We start from the raw sequence: 24,552 nt of genomic DNA, 5'->3' as shown, positions 1-24,552 counted from the left end.
TTAAAGTATATATATTTATATATATATCGCCTTGCATTTTACTCGTGTTTCGTAGATTTCAGATATAAAATGTAATAATTTATGCTAATTCGTGGTGTTTTTATGTGTAGGAATCATCCAGAGGCAATATGGGACGAAAGGTGCGAGATTGGAGCCAAAAAGGAGAAAAACTGGAAAATAGCCATTTGTAGCGCCACAGGCAGCGTGGGGCGCTACATGTGGCGCACTTTATAGAATTAAAAATAACCCAGCGCCAGAAATAGCGCCCCACACTACCCTTGGCGCTGGTGACGGGAAATCTCTCCTAGTTCGCTCGGGACAAGGTTATTTCGGCCCAAGATCCTCCCTTCCTCCAACAACAAACAACAACAACATACCCAGTATAATCTCACATAGTGGGTCTGGTGAGGATAGTGTGTACGCAGACCTTACCCCTACCTTTGTAGGGTTAGAGAAGTTATTTTCAATAGGTCCTCAACTCAGGCAAGCATATGTACCACAATAATATCAAGAAATAAGACGGGACAACACTGAAAAACCATGTAAAAGCAGCATACGCAATAAGATAGTAAGATGATCGAAATGTAAAAAAAAATTAAAACCACAAGTATTCAAATAAGCCTACTACCAACCAAATACGAGAGTACGTACTAACACTGCCAGTATGAATAATATAGACTACCTAACCTACTATCCTAATTTTCGACCTCCACACCTTCCTATCACAGGTCATGTCCTCGGTCTGCTATAGCTGCTCCATGTCATGTCTAATCAGCTCACCCCAACTCTTCTTCGGCCTACCTTTACTTCGCATAAGCCCCTCCTATGTCAACCTCTCACACCTTCTTACCGGAGCGTATGTGCTTCTCCTCCTCACATGTCCAAACCATCAAAGTCGTGCTTCTCGTATCTTGTCCTCAATAGGTGCCACACCCACCTTGTCCCGAATAACTTCATTTCGAATCCTATCTAATCTGGTATGCTCGCGCATCCATCTCATCATCCTCATCTCTACTACCTTTATCTCGGCCCAAGACCCCATCAACGTGTATAAAAGCAAGACTAAGTCTATTTTGAGAGGGGAAACACCACTTGAAGGAAAAAATACACATGAGGAACATCTGGGAGCGATGATATCTTAGTTTTCTTCACCTTTTCTTAGTATTATCAATTATTCAACACTTGTGAATTTGTTTTGATATTATCATGAGTGGCTAAAACCCATAGTTCTGGGGTTGTGATTTAGTCATGAATATTATTGTTTAAAGTTGACTTAACCTTGATTATAATTCACTAATATATGATTATTTTTTCAATTTTGTGATTAATTGCTTAATTGTCTGGCCAACAGTTAGGTTCTATTTATTATCTATGCTATGCTTGGGGAAAGCTACGCCTAGATTAGAGAAGAATTGAAGAGAGCATGATCCTAACTCTGAGTGGGGGCGGATTTGTGGTTATGATCAGAATATACCTAATCACCGTGCTTAATTAAATACCGTAATCTTAATGTGTTCTTGATAGATTGATCCCATAGGAATATAGGCGTTAATCTATTTTGAATAGGCGAGTAGGAATTCAGGAGAATACTACGAGAGCAATTGTTCGATTAATTAGCAACGATGAGTGAATTGTATGAAAAAGAGAGTTAATTAGAGCACAATAGGATTGGTGAATCGATCACAATCCTGGAATATTCGTCTCTACAGAATACCCAACAACTATTTTGTTGCTTGATAAATTAGTTACTTGTTAGAATTATTGCTTAGTATAATCACACTTTTGAACTCTTATTGACTTGACTGAATAATAATCTTGGTGAAACTAGTCGTAGTTAACACAAGTCTTTATAGGCTCGACACTCAACTTATCATTTTATTACTTGTACGATCACATATAATTACGTGGGCGTTTGAGAGCAACAATAATCCATTTTGCCACCCCACTTCAGCGTAAGTAAGTTTTTACTTTAAATAAGGTCTCTTGAACCCGCTGTAACAAGGAAATAGAAATATTTCAATATAGTAATTTCTATTGTTATTTATGGAAGAAAGAGGTAAAATCAAGGGTGGTGAGATCTTCAAGAATCAAAAGGTAAAATAACTTGAGACAAAAGGTGCGGAACGGCCAAGCAAGTGCAAGGGCCACCTCAATTTCTTACCCAGCATTTATGTTGGAGTCCGTGACATCCTTTTTATCTCACATTCATTCGTTTTTCATTTTAGAGCACCGAAAGAAAGCACTTTTCCAGCAACTTTTGACCTGAAAAAAAGTATGGTAATCAGAGATAAATTAGATTGTTTATTAGAATAATCTTTGACAATGTTCAATTTCCATTGAGAAATTAGTAGGTCGAGTAATTTCTTCAAAATTTTTGTTTTATGCACAAGTAATTTTTTTGTACGATTGGGTTAAATTAATTTACCGCAGTTAGTAATTCTTCATTCCAAGCTTATATGATAATTTAAAGATAGCTCGTTTGATCAAACTGTCAAAAATTACTTATTTTGAAATGTGCTTTTATTTAAAAATATTTTTCAAAAAGTATTTTTGGTTAAACGAAAAAGAAATACAGGAGCACCTTGTTGCCTAACGATCAAGGAATTGCGGTTTTTGGAGATTGGGGTTTAAATACCAATAAAAATAAAAGACGCTACGTGATTTTTACCATATATTCAAGTATGTATTTATGTTGGTAAAAGCTAGCAAATACTTATTCCATCTATCCAAGTCGACAGGTTCAATTATTCAATCTTTATATGGGTGGGAGTTATTATTAAATAAATAAAGAAAAAAAGAATCTCCCTGGGATACATATAAAATAGATATAAAGTGTATGGATAAACGTATAATAATTAATATTATAATGTTACTGGGAAAAAGCTTGGTTAGCTGCTGTCAAGATTTAAAAAATGGGAGGATTAAAATATTTATTCAAACTTCAATGGCATAGACCACGCATGTATTGTTTGGAACTTGGTGGTATGATTCTCTAAACTACAACGTCGGTTATATACTAAGCATCTTAGATCTGATCGAAACCCTTCTGTTTCATAGATTCAAAGAGAGAAAGAAAGCAAAAAGTCCCTATTTTGCAAAAATTGGTTTACTCAAAAAAAACTGAAAAGTCATCAGCTTGAGAAATTAATAACAACCCTGCTGCTTGCATTGCTTGTGGTTCATCTGCAGTTTTGAAGTTTGCATTGGATGCAACCCTCTGAAATTTTTCAAGGCACCAGGCGGCCAAGTAATATTAAGAAAAGAAAGTTTCGAGCAAATCTTTAAAGAGAGCACGTACCCTCCACAGGTATCCTTATTTATATTGCCATTTTCGTGCTTCATATTCAAGCTTTTAATCATATTTTTCTGAATAACGATGGTGTGCCGATCAATTTCGTGCACCTAAATTGTTTACTTGCTGCCTTCCATAGTAAATTATATACCGAGTAATTCTACGTACCCACCGGACAAGAGTGTGTTGTTCTAGTAGTAAACACCGTCCATATCCAACCAAGAGGTTGTGAGTTCGAGTCACCCCAAGAGCAAGGTGGAGAGTTCTTAGAGTGAGGGAGCCGAGGGTCTATAGAAAAAGGCCTCTCTAACACAGAGTAGGGGTGAGGTGAGGTCTGCGTACACACTAACCTTTCCAGACCCCACTAGTGAGATTATACTAGATTGTTGTTGTTGTCTACGTACCCACCGAAGAGATTACTTCATCTTCAACCACTCATTAATGATCTTTTGTTTCAAATTAACCCTTTTTAAATTCATTTTCATATACATGGTTATGCAATTTGGTTGCTTTTATTCATGTGTTTCGTTTTTCCAATTTGCAATATTCCAACTTTATGCTAGGAGGAGATGCTTCTTTTGTCCCCTTTAGTGTTTCTTACTTTTCTAGTTATGCAGCCCAAGGCAAATTTTCCATTTTCACTTGTCTTTTAGCTCACTTTATTACCCAATCATCACTAGGGTGAAAGAATAAATCATGGGCAAATTGAACTTCATAAACGGATGTTACGAATTTAACTGAAATCATTCCTTTCGATTCAAATTAAGTATATATATATATATATATATATATATATATATATATATATATAGTTTTATAATGTATAGGAATATAACAAAATCATAATAGCCTTTTAACCTGGCATTCATGACTGAATATAGTAAATTTTCAGTAGTAAGAAACTACCAAGGACATTGTTGTGGATGGTGGGTCCACATAGCTGTTTACCTGGTTCTAGCATAAAATACCATAGACAAATGCTAAAAAAATAAGAAAATTTTGGACCCATCCTTGTTAAAAATATCGTGCAATCCATTAACTTATTGTCATTTTGACTTGTAGTGCATCTGTAACGCCACCTGAGTCCTGACCCTCCACAAGACCCCACCCTGCTTGAATTTAAGTTATATGTACATTACAATTAATTTTTTTTGTGATTATTGTAATTTAATTTATTATAGTATGTTATTTATTATTTGTTTTTGATTACTAAATAATGCTTATTAAATGGAGCTATATGTAATTACATTTAACTATTTAAGTAACCCGATTATATTGACATCTCTTGCCCTATCAGTGTATAGACTTAAACTCTCTAATAATTAAAGAATCTGTAAGTCTATGTTACTAAATTAGGATTAACAGTTACTTGCTGTTATAGTTAATTTTAATTTGGTCATACCTCACTCACTGCACACAAATTAAACCCTTAAAAGAAACATCAGAGAACGATTTTTTTTTACAAAAAAAAAAAAAAAAAAAGAAGAAGAAGAAGGTAAAAGGTTGCTTTATGTGAAAACATTACTGCTAAAGTGCCGTACTTTGACCAAGTCAAATAGCATTAGCAAAACAAAAAGACAAGCATTAACCCTTGAATTTGTTTTATCTTTAGAGTAATGCAAAGTTCACGTGAATGGTACTGTGTAACTCCTATAGGAACTTTAATGATCTTGATTTCTTCAACACTGAATCCGATTAATCTTTAATTTATAGCTGTCAAATAAGTTACTACTCGCTCACTCCAGTTTTTCTTGACATGTATACTAAAAATAGATTTTAATTTTTTTTTTACTTGTCACTTTACGCATATCAAAAGAAGTCAATTTTTTTTTTTCCTGTTATACCTACAATATTTATTACTCATTTCAAATTATTTTCTCAAATTCAATAAAATATGTATCAATTAATATGGATATCATGTTATATTATATACATCATTTATTATTTTTTAAGGGTCATAAAAAACGTGTTAATTAATCAAGAACAGTTGATAATTAACTCGGTGGTATTTGCCTCAGTCTCTTCGATTCAATTAACATTAGAAGTACACTTAGCATGTTCATACTGTTGTTTTATCAATGCGGCTTTCGGTGTAGCAGTACCTAGGTCTAAAGTTAAGGAGTTCCTCGTATTAAAGATATCAATGGTAATAAAAGTGAATTTAACTTATGTACACTGGTTATATAAATTATTAATATGCTATTAATGTAATATAACTCATTGTAGTATGTCATTGTTCCTATTTTCTAGCTTACGACTAATAAATCATGAATAATTTAGTAATTAGTTGCATGTGCGTAGTTACCTTCGAAATGATTAGACAATGTAAAAAATATTACCCTCTCAGTTTACTAAAGATAAAATGGATAATAATAGGATTTAAGTTGTATACACCAATATTGTAAAAAATAATTTTACTATTAGTGTAATTTAAATGGTTATAGCATATTATTATTCAATTTTTCATGGTTCCATATCAAAAAATAATTATGAAAAGTTACTTGTTGTAAGTTAAATATAACCCTGATGAAACAAAAACTTATACATGTTTGTGCACACTTTTATAGAGTTTAAGTTTTACTCACAGTTAATATATAAAAAATTTATATTATCAAATTCAGTTAACTTATAAAGATATGCAACTTCTCATAGCAAGTCTGGTATGATTAGCAAGTCTGGTATGATGATTGAAAAATAAATAATAACCGAATTAAATTATATTTACGATTAGTGTAAAGAATTTTTTTAATCAATAAATTTTAACCTATTATAGTAAGTTATTACAATTAATTTTAACAAATAATTCTTATTAAAAAGTTTACCTATAATTACCTAATAAATGATATGATTGTATATAAATGTTTTTATACATAAAACTTAAACCTAGGTGCAAATACTCTATACTATCAATAGTTATAACCTAAAAAATATTGACGAACTTTACCATCGATGTTTCTATATGTTTGAATAGTAATATAAGACCATGAAGAATTAGAAAGAAAAACAAAACCCCAAATCTGGGAAACACCCCATGTGGAATCTCCACATACGCTGCATTGGGAGTAGATTCTTGTGTTCCATCCTTATGCCTCCCTGATCTCACCTCGTGGTCATACTATACTTTACTGTCAGCATGTGAAGCTTGGGCTAATTAATTTGTGCTACTAATTATAATACTTCTGAACTTCACAACACTAAATGGCATTGAAATATAACATTTCTATTCCACATTGGAGTTATACAACTTGATTATCACGCTATGAATGTAAGATTCTTGTTCTAAAACAATTGAAAAGGTATATATAAATATATTTGCTCAATGCTAGATCGCGTATTCCCTTTTTTATAACTATAATTTTCAAGGTAATTTACGCATCTTAACTATTTCATCAAATCTCGTGTTACTCTTTCTTTTTTTTTTTTCACAAGGTTACATAGTGCACATACCTAGACTATTCCACTAGATCATCTTTTATTCTCTTATTGGCAAACGCCTAGCATATCAGATGTTCAATCAGCCCTGGAACTCTCAAGCATGAACTTTTAAATTATTTTCATTTCAATTTAAATAGTTATATACGTTGAATTGTAAAAAGAATTATACGATCAATGCAATTTAAATGTCAATAGTGAGTTATTCTATTCTTCAAATTGTCAATAAGTGGTGCTATTAGGAGTTATTTGTTATTGAATGTCATTGTTTTGCTCTTGAGAAGATAAAATAGTTTATAGGAGTATATTTTATCAGCACATAGTAGTACTTACAAGTAGCATCTTCATTACACATATTTATGCATCTATCAAAAGCAGTTCCTAATGTGTCTGCCTCTATAACAACTGAGACAAACAAAGGAGAAACTACAAAAACATCACACTATTTGTAATAGCAGGTGTTATATACAATGTTAGTGCAAAGAACTAATACACTTTTTATGTAGGCTTTCATCCTGAGATCAAACCTATTACAAAAAAGCATGAAAAAGAGAGTTATATACGAAGCTAAGAAAAAGATACCAGCCACATCCTCTAAATAAGGGTAATTAATACCCAATCGAACCACTGCACTTGTAATTTTACTGTAGATGTTAGTGAGTTCGTATATTTTGAAGGAAGACATATCACGTGGTTATAATTTTTGACTTGTTCAGAACTTAAAGTAAAAAATGAGTACAAGGATTGGTGATGATAGTAAACTTCTTTTCTTTTTTAACCCGGTACTTGCATTTGCCCCAACTAATCCGGATTTACACCGCATTAGGTCCATTAATAGGAGAGTGTTTCCTATCAAGAATGTTTTCATCCTCAAGACTCAAATTTAAGACCTCTGATTAAGTATGGAAGGACCTATCCATCCTACCGTAACCCTTAAAGGCGAAACAAATGAACTTTCATTTAAGGAAAAAAAGAGTTGATGGAGTTGTAGTAGGTATTGTCCACTGAAAATTCAATGCAAGAACAAGAGGGATCATTGATCTATGTCCAGTGAAAAAGATATAAACAGTTGAAAAGCTAATATATGGTAATATATTGTATCCAAGACATGAAATGAAGTATCGAATTTATGACATTCCTAATTGGAGAATGATGTTACACAAACTTGGATTCTGTGTGAAGGGTCTCTATCTAAGTCACATTTCTTACATTCCCTTTTAAGCTATGTTTCATTCTTATGGTGACAAAGTTGTATCCCCACCAACACTATTCATAATAACTACATCCTGCAGTCTGCCAAAATTCCAATTAGCCATAGCCCATATGCCTCATAGCCTTTATCCATTACTGCTACACAAGGGCGGATGGCGGAAGGGGTGTATTGTATTTGGATTCAACTTAGTATTTTGAACACCAATTATATATGTGGGAAAAATTACTGTGGTTTCACATATATTAACTTTAAATCCTGAGTCTAACTCTGTTGCTACACTTAGGTTCCTTATAGGTTTTTGCTTACATTTAATTGAGCCATCATAATTAATAAAGGGAAATGGAAAATTAATCTTCTTGTTTTTACAAAATATATTCATGCAGGTTTTTTTCTCCTTGCAATTATATTACTCCCTCCGTTTTAATTTAAATGACACACTTTTCGTATTAATCCGTTCCAAAAAGAATAACACATCTCTATATTTAGAAAAAATTTAACTTTGAAACTTTTCATTTTACTCATTTTACTCTTAATTATGAGAAACTTTTATAGTCACACAAATAGTATGGCCCCATAAAACTTTTAACCCTTTAAACTTTCATGACCACATATTTCAAAGGTTTTTTTTTTTCTTAAATTTTGTACCAAGTCAAACTACCTCATCTAAATTGAAACGGGAGGAGTTCCATATATCTTAGGAAAAGGATAGAAAAAAGGAGCATAAAGATTCCGGGGTTATTACTATAGTAACCAATTACCAAACCATATTTTTCACCTTGGGTATGGAGGGGACAGATTGTTAAAAATATATACTAGGATATGTAATAATGTAAGGAATTCTTCACCACGCTTTTTACCATATCCGTCCTCTTAAATTCCCCTGTGTTCTCAGGCAGTTAAAGTGAGCATGGAGAATTTTTTTTTTACCCTTTGTTTCTTTTCTATGTAAATATTTCTACCCTAGCATGCACTAAATACATGGACCTCATTACCCGCTTGGGAAATACAAGAATAATTGCACGGGAAGAAACATTTTATCTTGTTACTACTAGTAGTAGTACGTACTTTCGAAAAACCATTAAGAGTCAAAGGGGCTCCCAAAGTCCTAGCATACACAATTCCCGAAAGCTGATCATCCCCAGTCCTGCTTTGCTGTTGCAGTCATTTTCGTTGTATGTGCACTTTTCAGACTTAGGAGAATTATGTGTATTTAGAATTTGCATGGGTTCAACCTTTATATTTTAGTCATTTTACTTTTTAAGTTACGGGTTAAGAATTTAATATTTGTTGAAGTTTTAGTGTCTGGTAAAAATATTGTATTCGGTCATGTTGCATCCAGCTTGCGCTGAGTTAGAACTTAGAAGCGAGTTCAGGATTTGATCTTGGGTTCAACCTTTGAGAATCTTAAATTGAACATGTTGTTTATATTTTAAAGTAGGGGTTTAGAATTTAAATTTTGTTAAAATTCTAGTAGTTCTTTTAATGCATATTCATTTTATGTGTGGAAGTACTGAGTTTAGCTAGACCCTATAAAAAGATGTTGCATCTGCCTCTCTGCTTGTATATGTACATCTTTTACAATATGTAGAGAAAAAACAGAGGGTCTTATATAAAATCAAAAGAATAAATGCATAGTCTTTTTGATTCCTTTTGCAGGCCTAGTCTATCATCAAATCATCAAACATAGGAACTGAGTTTTAGACAGTGACATGGATGGAGGATACTCATCTCCAACAGCTCAACGTAACAAAAAGGGCAGTGGAATTGAAAGTACCCCTTCAAGAAATGCCATCACCACGAACGGCAAGAACCACCGGCACACGGTGGTGGACGAAGATGATTGTGGAGATCCGATTGAATGCAGTGGGAAATCATGTAAGGCATGCACCGGCGGCTTAATCGCCGATTGTGTAGCGGTTTGTTGTTGCCCCTGTGCTGTAGTGAACATTTTGGCACTAGCATTTCTCAAGATTCCTTGGATGGTGGGAAAGAAATGCTTGCGAATGGCGAAAAAGAAGAAGTTGGAGAAGAAGAGGAAAGATGACAAGAGTTGCTGTTACAGTGCTGACCGCGTAATGTATGCGGACAGTGTAGAACGAGAAGAAGGAGGAGGAGAAGTAGGGACATTGGGTATGGTAAATTCCCAATTTGGGGAGGAAGAGTTAAAGGACAGTTTTAGTGCAAGAATTGATGCAGAGGAAGTTTGGTTAGAGTTGTATCGAGTTGGTCATATGGGTTTTGGCAGAGTTTCTTTCACAGGAATTAATTCTTCTCAAGGTAAGGCCAATTAGGTCAAATATTGTGATAGTTGTTTTCTTTTTCCTTTCTTCAACCATCAGGTCTCGGAATTAATTGACCCCACTCATCCGGATTTGCTCTATAGAAAGCCTACTACGAGGGTTTTAACGCTCTTTATCAAACAAGATACATTTTCAGGACGAACTCAAGACCTCTGGTTAAGAATGAAAGAAATTTTTGTATTTGCAGTTGTTTCAGCCTTGCTACAGCTGAAACCAGAATCTTGAAACTGTTTTTGGTTCAGGCTTGAGGACAAGATGCGCTTCCAAATGCAAAATTTACCATTTAGCCTTGAGACTGAATATTGGTGAACCATGACTGCAACTGCAAACTGCTGTGCCTCAGTTCAAGTCAAAACCATGAATTTTGAAAGAAATTAAAGAGGAATATACTAGTACTAGTTTAGCATGTTAGCAAGATTAATCAACACTTATCTCTTTCGATGCCATGTCAAAAACATCACATTGTTTCTTCTTTGTGAATTGTACTGTTAATATTAGTAATGTTTTCTTGGAATAACATTGCTAATTTTGAAGGATAATGAAAGAGGAATTTACTAGTAGTACTAGTTTAGCATGTCCAGCTTCATCATGTCAAAACATTACATTGTTTTTCTTCTTTGTGAATTCTACAGTTAAATAGTAATGCTTACTTGGAATAACATTGCTCATTTTGTTTCTTTGATCTGATTGGAAATCATTAAAGAGGTGAATTTGATTTGAAAAATGAGGTCAATTATCTCTTCTCTTTTCTTTAAGCTTTTTAAAACGTATTGTTATAATGGTAAATTACTTTAGTCTGATAACATTGGTATCCAGATACCTGCTAACCTTTCCTTCTTTTAGTATTTTACCTTGACTATTTATTGAGTATCTTCTATCTCACAGGTATCGGATAAATCCATACATAAAACTTAGGCATATGAGAAAATCACCCAGCATTGTTTTTGTTGCTACTGAGATTTTGTAATATTGTATCATTGTAGGTTCAATAAAGCTGTATTCGTATCTAATTTTATATTTTATGAATAAATGAAGTACCAATTTGTTTTATCCAAACCTTCTCAAAGCTCTTGATACCCTCTCTTTTTAACCTTGCATTTGTCCCTTTTTATTGCTGAAAATTGTGGGTTAACTAGCACACAATCACACACAAAACAAATAGAGAAGAAAAATCAACACAAGAATTTAACGTGGTTCGACTAAACCTAATCCTCAGGGCAGAAGCAGAAAGAATTTTCCACTATAAATGAGAAGAAAAATACAATACAATATATAGAATCCCCAACTACACCTCTATATATAGATCCCAAATAGTCCAAAATCTATAAGAGAAAGATTTTCCTAATCCGATAAGGACAATAAGTTTTCCTTTCCCAAACTATTAGAACAATGGGTTTTCCCAAATCTATAATGATTATGGGTTTCCTAAAATACAAGGAAAAAATTTAAGCCACAAATAACAAATCTTCCTTTTGTCTTGAATTCTCAATGTCTCTCTACCTTGCCCTCAACCCTCGCAAGATCTCTACCCATTGCCGCAAACATCAACCAAGTCTAGGCAACACCTAAAGTTGTTAAGAGACCAATCTCTTTAACTATAACACAAATCTGTCCATTTGGTTCTGTACTCGAAATAGCTCCTCGATAGTTATTACACTCAAATGTGTCAACTGTCTCTGCAACTGTCAAAACAAATCTCAAAGGTTTCGTATATCTAAGAAGATTCCCATTAGTTACATTTACAAACCTATGCGGTCGGTTAATTACTCTCTTCTCTCTCATTATTGTAATGTTATATGGTTGATGTTGCACAAGTGATTAATATTATCATCTTGATCAATATTTTGCACCTCTTTCACTTCCTCTACTTTAGAACTACTAGGCTAAGCTAGTGGAAATTTAATTTCTAGCTCTATGCGGTCACTGACACCGATATGTTTCTGCTATTGCCTTCTCCCTCTTATTGTCCAGTAAGGCAGATTCATTGAATATCACATCCCTACTGATAGTTAACCCAGGATCTTTTGATTTGTGCACCACATTCTATAACCTTTCACTTCAGTTGCATACCCTAGAAATATGCACTTATTTACCCTCGGCTCAAGTTTTTCATCCCTCACGTGGGCATAAGCAGGACAACCAAATATCCTCAAATTTGAATAATCAACATCCGAACCAGACCATACCTCAAAAGGATTTTTAAACTCAATAGTTGTGGATGAAGATTTGTTGACCAAATAACAAGCACCCAAGAATCCTTCCTAACACATGAGTGTGAAAGCATGCTTCATGCCCTATCACAAAGTTTCCTGTTCATATGTACTGCAACACCATTTTATTATGGTGTTCCGACACAAGTGCAGTATCTTACTATGCCCTCTCAGCTGCAGATATCATTGAACTCAGTGTTACAAAATTATAACCCATTGTTAATCAGAAGACGCTTATACTTTTCTTTATGTCTGCCTCTCAATCATCATTTTCCATTTAACAAATGTCGGAAATGCCTCATCTTTTATTTTTAGAAAATTCACCCATATCATTCTTGAGTAATCCTCAATCAAAGTCATAAAATATCTGGAACTACTCTTGGAGGAAACTTTGTTTTTTCCCCACAAGTCTAAATGTATATAATCTAACTTGTCTCTGGCCTTGCGCTTTGCTTTCTAGCTGAATTTCACCTTTGTCCGTTTACGAAATGCACAATGTTCACAAAAATTCAAAATTTGATTTTTACCCATCCAGCAAATTCTGCTTGCTCAACAAAGACAATACCTCGTCACTCATATGACTAAGTTGCAAGTGCCACAACTGAGACTGATTCAAATCACCTTTTCCAGAAGCTACAACAGCTTCCCTTTCAACTACATTGGTCTGAAGATGATACAATTTAGAATGAAGTTTATCCCATGGAGCCTTTACACACTTTAAGTGTTGCATTCTCTGAGTAAAATATATACCCTTGATCATCAAAAGTCAAAATGGAAAACAAATTTCTCTTTATTTGAGAAACATGCCAACACTCAAGTTTCTGGTAATTCCATCGAACATTCTCAATATTATGTTACCAATCACCTCTACCGCTAATGGATTATCATCTCTTATGTAGACAATCTCACTCATTTGCTTGTAAGTTGCAAGCTAATTCTTGTGTGGACAAGTGTAGAAAGTAGCACTAGAATCAAGAACTCAGGAATTCTGCCCATGACTAGAACTCATGTCACAAACTTCCCCTACTGTCACAACTCCAATATCCCTCCGAAGGATGTCGTGATGGAATCTAGTCTCTACGACTAGGTAAGCCTAACAAATAGTAACAACTGAAAAGATATAAACTAATAAGTTACTGAAAACAATTGAATAGTAGATAAAGCCTTCCGAAAAACAAAATCTCATAATACACACCCCAAAACCGGTGGAACTGAGTCATAAGCTCTACAAAATACAACTAGATTACTACTACATCACTGTTCGAAAGAAAAATGCAATAGGAAATAAAATAGGGAAGGTGACGAGGCCTACGGACGTGGAGCAGCTATACCTTGAAGTCTCCCAAGCAGCAACTACAACAACCTCTAACGACCGGCACGAGCAGATGTACTTGGATCTGTACAAAAAGATATGCAGAAACGTAATATGAGTATAGCACAATGGTACACAGTAAGTATCAAGCCTAACCTCAGTAGAGTAGTGACAAGGTCAGGTCAAGACACCTACTAGGATATGAAATAGACAGTATAAAAATGTAATACGGATAAGTAACGAAAAGTGAAGAATAACTGATACGGAACAAGATAATAGCAAGAACTAGTACTGGAAGTTAACAATAAATATAGCATAAAAGAAGCAACTAAAGTGCTACAATGATCATGTACGGACTACAACTACTAGAATAATAAAGAATGAAGCAACAAGAAATATTCCTTTAAGGATAGTCTAACACAATTAAGGATAATTTGACTATGAGAAATTAGAACATAATATGGCATTTCAATTAAAGTATGGAATTAGTCTAAGTAGCCTAAATTGGTCAAGTACTACGTACAACCCGTGTACCCACTCGTCACCTTACATACAAGGATTTCACTTAGCATAATTGAATCAAACAATACCAATCCTAAGGGGTAGTTCCCCCACACAAAGTTAGGCAAGACACTTACCTCAACTAGGCCAATTCAACCCTCGAAAAAAGCTTTTCCCTTAAAATCTGCCTCCACACGGCTCAAATCTAACCAAAATCGACTCAATATTATCAAACAATGCTAGGGAATTCAATTGCAATAGATAAAGTTAAGATCATTACACTTTTATCAAAAAGTCAATAAAAGTCAACCCAGGGCTTGCCTAGTCAAAACTCGGGTCTAATAGTAGGTTCCATCTACCCATGACCCCATGATTTCATATATGTGATTAGTTTCAAAATCCGAGTCCAAATCGGCTCTCAAAACCCAATTTCTTATTTTTAAAAAATTTAATAAAGTTTCACCAATTTCTACTTTGAATTACATGATTTTGATGTTAAAATATAAGATATGTTGATGGAATATGATTAGAAATAGATTAGAATCATTTACCCAAGGTTTATAGGTGAAAATCTCCTCTCCAAATTGCCTCCTACCGAGTCTAGGGTTCAACAATGTAAGAATGAATCAAAAATCCCGTCTCCCAATCCTTTAACCATCCGCAAATGTCGCATTTGCGATACAAGGTTCACATTTGTGAACCCTCACAATTGCGGACTAGGGCTCGCATTTGCGAACCCTGACAGGCTCAACATACATCGCAATTGCAAACTGGGGAACATCGCAAAAGCGGACAAATTATTCGTAATTGCGAACATGACCAAATTCTGGTGGCTTTGCAAATGCGAAGGTGAGGTCGCATTTGCGACAACTACCCATCATCTGTCGCCTTCACAAATGCGAGCCTGGTGTTTGCATTTGCGACACCATAGCAACAGACATCAATTTATGCAATGTATTTATTCCAAAACACTTCCGGAACGTGTCCGAAACTCATCCGAGCCTTCGGGGCTCCAAACCAAACATACACACAAGTCTAATATCATACGAACTCACTCGCGCGATTAAAACACAAAATTAACATAAAAAACTACGAATCGAACACTAAAACACATGATTTTCAAAGAAATTTTCAACAACTTCTAAAATTACAACTAAGCGTGCAAAACCTATCAAATCAACTCCAAACGACACCAAATTTTGCAGAATTATTCTAAATGCCATAATGGACCTATGCCAAGTACCAAAATTCAAATTCCGAGCTCGATAACTAAAAGTCAACCTACGGTCAAAAGTTTCAACTTTAAATCGCCAAATTTTGGCAAATCAACTCAACTCAACCTACGGACTTCTAAAATCAATTTCGGGCATATTCCCAAGTCCTAAATCACGATATGAAGCTATCGGAGTCATAAAAACACATTTCCGGGGTCATTTTCACAAAAGTCAAAGTTTGGTGAACATTTTCAAATTTAAACTTTTAAGTCAAGATTCAAGGGTCCAAATCAACCTGGAAACTTTCTAGAACGAAATTAATCAACTCTGCAAGTCATAAAAGAACAAACACACAAGTGTGAAGTAATAAAATGGGTAATGGGGCGCAATTACATAAAATGACCAATCGGGTCATTACATTCTCCCCCTCTTAAAATAAATATTCGTCCTCGAAAGTGCATAAGGACATACCTGAAGTGGTGAATAGATGAGGATAACGACCCTGCATGTCGTGCTCGGTCTCCCAGGTCGCCTCCTCGACCGGATGACCACTCCATTAAACCTTCAGTGAAGCAATATCCTTTGATCTCAACTTCCGGACCTGCCGATCCAAGATAGCCACAGGCTCCTCAATATAAGTCAAATCCTCATCCAACTGGACTGTGCTGAAGTCTAGAACATGAGACATATTGCCATAATACTTCCGGAGCATAGAGACATGGAACACCGGATGAACCGCAGATAAACTAGGTGGCAAGGCAAGCTTGTAGGCTACCTCTCCAACCCTCTCAAGGATCTCAAAAGGTCCGATATATCTAGGGCTCAACTTTCCCTTCTTCCCAAACCTCATCACACCATTCATGGGTGAAACCCGGAGCAAAACTCGCTCTCCGACCATGAATGCAACATCGCGAACCTTTCGATTCGCATAATTCTTCTATCTCGAATGGGCTGTACGAAGCCGATCCTGAATCATCTTGAACTTCTCCAAAGCATCTTGAACCAGATCCGTGCCTAATAACTTAGCCTCTCTTGGGTCAGACCACCCAACAGGAGAATACCGTCTCCCATATAAAGCCTTATAAAGAGCTATCTAGATACTCGACTGGTAGCTATTATTGTAGGTAAACTCTGCAAGCGGCAAGAACTGATCCCAAATGCCCCCAAAATCCATAAAATAGGCATGAAACATGTCCTCCAATATCTGAATAGTGCGCTCGGACTGTTCGTCCGTCTGAGGGTAAAATGTTGTACTCAACTCAGCCCGTGTGCGTAGCTCATGCTGTACAGCCTTCCAAAAATGCGATGTGAACTGCATACCCCGATCAGAGATAATAGATACCGGTATGCCATGAAGTCGGACAATCTCGTGGATATAAACCTAAGCTAGTTGCTCTGAAGAATAGGTAGTCACTACCGGAATGAATAGGATGACTTGGTCAACCTGTCCACAATCAACTATGGTTACTCACTCCCATTTCCACTCAGGAATCTCAAGCTGCTGAAGTAAACCACCCGGTCGCTGATGCTCATGCTTTACCTATTGACAATTTGGGAACCGAGATACATACTACACTATGTCCTTCTTCATCCTCCTCTACCAATAGTGCTACCTCAAATCCTCATATATCTTAGCGGCACCCGAATGAATGGAGTACTGTGAACTGTGGGCCTCCTGAAGAATCAACTCACACAAACCATCCACATTGGGCACAAATCATTGGCCCTGCATCTGTAACACACCGTCATCCCCAATAGTAACCTCCTTGGCATCTCCATGCTGAATTGTATCCTTGAGGACAAGAAGATGAGGGTCATCATAGTAACGCTCTCTAATACAGTCATATAGAGAAGACTGAAAAACCACACAAGCAAGAACTCGACTAGGCTCCGAAACATCCAATCTAACAAACTGGTTGGCTAAGGCCTGAACCTCCAATGCTAATGGTCTCTCTACTACCGGTAGATATGCTAAACTACCCAAACTCTCTGCCTTTCGACTCAAGGCATCTGCCACCATATTGGTCTTTTCGGGATGATATAGAATGGTGATATCATAGTCCTTAAGTAACTCTAACCACCTTCGCTGCTGCAAGTTAAGATATTTCTATTTGAATAGATGTTGTAGACTCCGGTGGTCAGTAAAAACCTCACAAGGAACACCGTATAAATAATGCCGCCATATCTTCAATGCATGGACAATGGCTACCAACTCCAAATCATGGATTAGATAATTCTTCTCATGAGTCTTCAGCTATCGAGATGCGTATGCAATCACCCTACCGTCCTGCATCAACACCGCACCAAGGCCAATACATGACGCATCACAATACACAATATAAGACCCTGAACCCGTAGGCAACACCAACATTGGGGCTGTAGTCAATGCAGTCTTGAGCTTTTGAAAGCTCGTCTCACACTCCTCAGTCCATCTGAAAGGAGTACCCTTCTGGGTCAATCTGGTCATAGGTGCAGCAATAGATGATAAGCCCTCTACAAAACAATGATAATACCCAGCCAAACCAAGGAAACTCCATATCTTAGTAGCTGAAGACAGTCTGGGCCAACTCTGCACCGCCTCAATCTTCTTCGGATCTACCTTGATCCCCTCACTCCACACCACATGACCCAAAACGCCACAGAATCAAGCCAGAATTCACACTTTGAGAACTTTGCATATAACTTCTCCTCTCTCAAGGTCTGGAGCACGATCCTCAAATGCTGCTCATGATCTTCCCGACTACGAGAGTACACCAAGATGTTGTCGATAAATACAATGATGAATGAATCAAGATAAGGCTGGATTACACTGTTCATCAGGTGTATAAATGGTTTTGGGGCGTTGGTCAGTCTAAATGACATCACGAGGAACTCGTAGTGACCATACCGAGTCTTAAAGGCAGTCTTCTGAATATCCGGATCCCGAATCTTTAGCTGATGATAACCTGACTGCAAATCAATCTTGGAAAATACTCTGGCACCATGTAACAGATCAAATAGGTCATCAATGCATGGCAATGGATACCTGTTCTTCACCGTAACCTTGTTCAACTGACGATAATCAATACACATGCGCATAGAACCATCATCCTTCTTCACAAACAAGACCAGAGCACCACACGACGACACACTAGGCCGAATGAATACCTTATCAAGGAACTCTTGCAACTGCTCTTTTAACTCCTTCATCTCCGCTGGGGCGATACGATATAGTGTAATAGAAATGGGTCGAGTGCCCTACAACAAGTCAATACCAAAATCGATATCCCTGTCGGGCGTCATGCCCAAAAGATCTGCTAGAAATACATCTGAAAAGTCTCTCACTACCGGAACTGACTCAACGGTAGGAGTATCAACACTAACATCTCGCACAAAGGCTAGATAAGCATTACACCCTTCTCGACCATCCGCTGAGCCTTTAGAAATGAGATAACCATTCTAGGAACATAATCTAATGTACCCTTCCACTCTAACCATGGTAAACCTGACATAACCAACGTCACAATCTTGGCATGACAATCAAGAAAAGCATGATAGGGCGACAACCAGTCCATGCTCAAGATAACATCAAAGTCTACCATATTAAGTAACAACAAATCAACTATGGTCTCAAAACTACCAATAACAACTAAACACGACCAATACACACGATCCAAAACAATAGAATCTCCCACAGGCTTGGACATATGAATAAGTGGATCTTGGATCAAATAAGACTCATGCATCTCTATGACAAACCAGAACTATACCTGTAATGACTAAGTCTGAAGCAACTGCCTCTGTCCTACTCAAAAGATCATAGAATTTGGCCTAGCCACCCCCTCTAGGGAGACCTCTACCTACCCATCCCCTCCCCTATCTGGCTGAGCGGGTAGATGTAACACCTCGAAAAAGTTTGAAGTACTTAAGCGTATGATGTGCGCCAATTATATTATTTTGTGTGCAAACAAGGACAATTATATGAATGATATTAATTGATCATGATAATATATGTATGAGGTGCATTAATAATGGTTTATGGTCTAAGAAGAGCCCCAAGGCTAAGTCAAGTTGAAAATTTTATGATGGGATAAAGTTTCAAGTGAGTTCGCACAAGGCCTAAATTCAAACGATAATAAATCTGTTGATATGAAGATTTATATGGTTTATTACCTATTAAAAGAAAGGCCTATGTGTATAGTTTCTAACTCTTCAAATCGTTCGTCATTTGGACACTCCTATAAGAAGTTATGACCAAATTACCAAAGGCTGACAAAATGCGATTCTGCGACCAATTCTGCGACCATTATACGATCGCAGAAGTGGTTATGTGACCGCAAACTAGTCGCATAATGGATGAGTGATTAGCCAAATTTTTGGAACCGATTTGGCGGTGCATTTTATGACCCGCATAGCCATTCTACGGTCCATTATGCGACCGCAGACCTGATTTCGGAGGGTTATGTTTTCTATTTTCATAACCCGACCCCATTTTGATAAATGGGCTTTAGGGCTTATTTTGGGGCAATCATATGAGGATTTTTAGAGATAAATAAGAGTGTTATAGAGAGATAAAGTATTTTGTTCATCAATATCTTGCCCAAGCTTTGAAATCTAACAAGGAAATCTCACAAGATCTTCATCTAAGAGGTAAGATTTAAACCCCTAGTCTTCAATTTCGAGTTTGGGTAAAAGATGGGTAATTGGGAGTATGATTCTTGGGTGTAAGAGTATTATTTATACATGCTTGTACTAATAAGGTTTGTGGGAAGATTGTTGAGCTCAAATAAGTAAATATTGGGTTGTGGAGTGAAGGAAATCTTGTAGAAGAACCTTGTAGTTAAATTTGCACACCTAGTGTTTGATAAAATGCTCAAATGAGCCGAGACCATGAATATCTTCCTAATTATGATTCAATTTGTTATATTTCTAAAATAGATTGAAGTTGTTAACAATTCCGGAACATTTTAGAGTTAAGGAAGCTCAATTGAGGTGTGTTGGCTAAACTTTCTCTCTTAGAATCGAATTCCATATGTAGTCAAGTCATGCCATATGTGGCTGTTTTAACAACTACTATGCTTTATGAGTATTTTCAATGTGTTTTGTGTTCATACATATTCGTGAGTGGAAATTGTGTATTGTCCTTTTTGGGGTAAAGTATTTCAAGAATAAATGGTGTGTTACTTGTTGATGATTTTAACTTGCACATCAATTGCCAATTATATTATTCCATTTCTTGGAAAGAAATCTACTGTGCTTAAATTGTTAATTTCTAATAAACTTAAAGTTGTGATTTCCGGAATATTCTATATGTTGATATTTGATGGTGATCTTTGAAATTGAAAAAGGTGAAAGTGTGGAATATGAAATACGGTCATCATGCCAGGAATAAAGAATCTTGTGATTGGACAAATGAGTCAAGGAAATATTGTCGTTGTGAATGACTGGAAATACAAATGAGAATTTATACAATGTGAAATATGTTTAGGTGAGTGCAATTGTATTTATGATACATCTGTGTACAAATCAAATCAAAAAATATTTTTGGAAGCATCGTTAGCAAAATCGAGGAAGGGTGGGTCATAAGGCTCACACCTGAAACTACACGTGCCGGTGTAGGGGTGGATTGTGGTTATTCCCCTTATTTGGGATGAACTTGAAATATTAGAGAAATTGTGATATTATTCCTCTTAATTAGGTTGAGAATGGTAAAAATTAAGGATTGGAAAAGTCAACCCATACGGCATATGTGGGAAGCCGGTCTAGCTGATCCGGTGGATCGAACGCCATGTTGTGCACATGGTGGTACTACTCTTGGTAACAACTTTCTTTCGCATCACATGTCAAACCACATTGTTCGTGGGGAGATGGCCTAAGCGATCGGGAGTGATCGGACTCCGTGCTAATAAAGACGGTGGTATACCGGTGCTAATGATCTCCCAACCAAAATTAATATTATCATCCTATTTTGATTATCACTTCACAACGTTATCTTCATATTTTGAAAATTATTATATTTTAATTGGACATTTGGATATTGTTGATTGTGACTTGCTGTTTCTATGTGTTGCCTTTTCTTATATGAGCATTCTATTTTGAAAGAGGACTTTTAGCTATACATACTAGTGCTATTCGACAGGACTAACGTCCCTTTTGTCGGGGACGCTGTATCTTTAATGGATGCAGGTGGTTCTACAGCAGGCGGCATTGATTAGTGCTAGCAGTACACTCTTTTCAACTGATTTGGTGAGCCCCACTTCATTTCAGGGTCATGTATCTTTTATTTCTCATGTACTGTGTTTTGAGGTATAGCCGGGGCCTTATTGCCGGCATTTCCATATTACTCTTCTGTTGTACTTAGAGGCTCTGTACACAGGTTGTGGGTTGTGATTGATTTTGGGAATTGAACTTGAAATGTTGGTATTTGGAAATCATGTTTTTCATTAATTCTATAAACTCGTAATATTTTGGAAAGTATGAATGATGCTACTAAGGGGAATGAAAAGGAGGTTGTTAATAAATGTTTTTTAGTGTTTGATTAATGGAGTACATCTCCTCTTTATTCATGGATGAGTTTGGGTAGAAGGAAATCTAACAGGCTTGCTCGGCTGGGTTCTCTCGGTTGAGCACCGGTCGCGCTCCCCGAGTTTGGGGCGTGACAAACTTGGTATCAGAGCCTAAGATTTTAAAGTGTCATAGGATGTCTCGGAGCCGTGTCTAGTAGAGTCCTTCTTATCGGTGTATTGTCGACCACATCTATAATGAGGAGGCTACTTGGATATTTAGGAATTTCTCACTTCTTTGATACTTTGATCGTGCGATAGAGATCAAGATAGGAAGCTAATTTCCTTGTCATGTCTCATTTTTCATATGAGTAACCCACGGGTTCGAGTTAGCGAGGAGGGAATGAAAGAACCAGTTGCTAAGGGAAGTGTACTTGTCCCCATTAATGTTATCGTACCACCGAATCATGTGGTAAGAGCACCTAAGAAACAAAAGAGGGTTGTTTGTACCAATAAGTTAGAATGTTTGATTTGTAAAAAATGTTACTTGGGGGCGTGTTGAATGACTCTTGAAATACGTTATGGTTGTGGAGTCGAGGGGTATCGAGTAAGGTACTTCCTTGTCAATCTAAAGTTACCAAGTACGTCACTCCTTGCTATATCGTTATGAACATCGCATAATTTTTACTTATTATATATGTGCACCCATATTGAAGAGCTCTCATAAACATGGTCTTAACAAGATGTTGAATCACAAGACAATGCATGTGCCTACTCTTTGAACGAGACGCATTATTTGTGAATCCACTCTATCACAAATTCTCTTATTTACAACCTCTTGTGGAATTGAGCTATATAATTATGTCCTTGAATTGAGTTATAATTCTAGGAGTAATACTTCCCACTTGATTTCCTAAATTCTCAACAAGAGACGATACCTAATGAATTTCTTACAGAACATTTTGATTCATATGGATAACATCTGCTCACTTGTGCCTATGCATGCACTACCGTAATATTTACCTATGTGGTATCAAATCTAATGTAATGCAGCCTAGTGTTGAGGTCCTTCTTTGCCACTCTTTTTCTCTCCGGTGTATGTTGCTCCTATGGTTTGAACAATCACTTTGTTCCTTTGTGTATATTATCATGAATCCTTTCACTGTTTAGTAACATGAGGGCATATCTCAGTACCTATTATATGTGTACGTATCAATTGAAATGGACACTTGTCTGTATAAAGTTTCTCGGGAATTTGAGGTTTTTGTGAATTTGTCACAAGAAGATCTTTTTGTTCTCCCATATCAGTATGACTTTCATGTCCACCTAGATCATGCCTCAGTGAGTAACTCACATTGTTTCTAGCATTGTAGTTGCCCATGAAGTGGCCTAGTATTGCAACTTGAGAGTTGTTATAGCAAAAATATGTCTAGCTCACAGCAAAGTATTCATTATCTCTAACCAACATTAAGATGTCCTAGCTACATGAATTCACTTATGTGAGGTTGAAAGTTAAGCAGCCTTATGATGAGCATATTGCATTGAAAGACAAATTCGTCGTATCTCTAGTCCTCTCATATAGGATCAACTATTGGCAAAGGTTAAGTTGTGAGAATGATAATAATCTCACAAGTGTTCAACTTATTTTTCATCCCCATGGTCTTGTGACATAGATTCCTTGTGTTAGTTAATGTTAAGAGCGTAATGCAATTTCATGCATTTTGAAACCCATATCACATTCGGGGTGCCAAAATATTCTCATTTCGAGTTGAACCGATTTTTCCTACACTCTAGGAGACGACTGGTGTCATGTACTTGGCCATTTCTCTTTGAGGTTTACTATTGCCGAACAAGGCCCATATAGAATGAAACAATTATTGATGTTAGTTTCATAACTCATTTCTTTTAAATCTCAGAATCATGAATATGATCCCTACATTATCAATGCCTACTAGGCAACTCTATGCCTCATTTGTCGAATCAATAATCTCATCACAATGATTAACTATGTCAGCACTATTGGTAGTAACCTTCATGTCTCTTAGGATATAACCTCCTGAAATACCGTGCTCAATACATTGATGGATTCTTGAATAATTTTAGCCAATCTCGAACCTCGTTGTTCATATTTATAGTAACATATGGGGGTTGAAGGTTTAAACATGTCAAAGAAAAAGTGTCATCCAATGAACAAACATATTGGATAGGAAGTTTTATGGTAATGTTAAAGCTAGCACATCTTAGAGTAATTGTTAGAGGTCGCCAAAGGTTTAGTTTGGGTGTTCGGCATAGAGATTTAGAGTTGAAGAAAGTGAATGGGTTATTCTCAATATTTTCTCCATGAGGATGGTATGTGAATTGCTAATAAAGGTAAAGTATGTGTAGTCACATTAGGCCTTCTGAAATCTTGAAGGAAATAGGACAAACTATGAGTATGATATTTTCCTATTATTGTCCTCCGTGTACCCGGTGTTTCATGTGTCTATGTCGAAGGAGGTAATTGGAAATCCTTTGTATATTATTCCGGTGGAGGTTATTGAAGGTGAAGTTAAAGGATAGTTAGCTTATGAAAGGTACCTAATTGTCATCCTTGTTA

At 36.2% G+C, this 24,552-nt stretch overlaps 1 protein-coding gene across 3 annotated transcripts; it reads left to right on the top strand.

Annotated features, from left to right (window-relative positions):
• The first annotated feature begins 2,954 nt into the window (after positions 1–2,954).
• Positions 2,955–10,734, top strand: LOC104094233 (uncharacterized). 3 transcript variants are annotated; one of them, XM_070185649.1, is made up of 2 exons: positions 2,955–3,307; positions 9,594–10,734. In XM_070185649.1, exon 2 carries the CDS (start codon positions 9,647–9,649, stop codon positions 10,226–10,228), a length of 582 nt encoding a protein of 193 aa, XP_070041750.1. In that variant the 5' UTR covers positions 2,955–3,307; positions 9,594–9,646; the 3' UTR covers positions 10,229–10,734. The 3 variants fall into 3 exon arrangements, with proteins under 3 accessions (XP_070041750.1, XP_009598404.1, XP_018625626.1); XM_009600109.4 differs by lacking the exon at positions 2,955–3,307 and adding an exon at positions 8,968–9,109; XM_018770110.3 differs by lacking the exon at positions 2,955–3,307 and adding an exon at positions 9,244–9,371.
• The last annotated feature ends 13,818 nt before the right edge of the window (positions 10,735–24,552 follow it).

The sequence above is a fragment of the Nicotiana tomentosiformis genome, chromosome 9 (genome assembly GCF_000390325.3).
Source record: "Nicotiana tomentosiformis chromosome 9, ASM39032v3, whole genome shotgun sequence".
Taxonomy (NCBI): domain Eukaryota; kingdom Viridiplantae; phylum Streptophyta; class Magnoliopsida; order Solanales; family Solanaceae; genus Nicotiana; species Nicotiana tomentosiformis.
The sequence above is the reverse complement of the archived record's forward strand: the minus strand, read 5'-3'. Positions and strand labels throughout refer to the sequence as shown.

Bases quoted from the DNA above. Each gene is read 5' to 3' on its own strand.
- LOC104094233 (XM_070185649.1), top strand. From the start codon at position 9,647: ATGGATGGAGGATACTCATCTCCAACAGCTCAACGTAACAAAAAGGGC.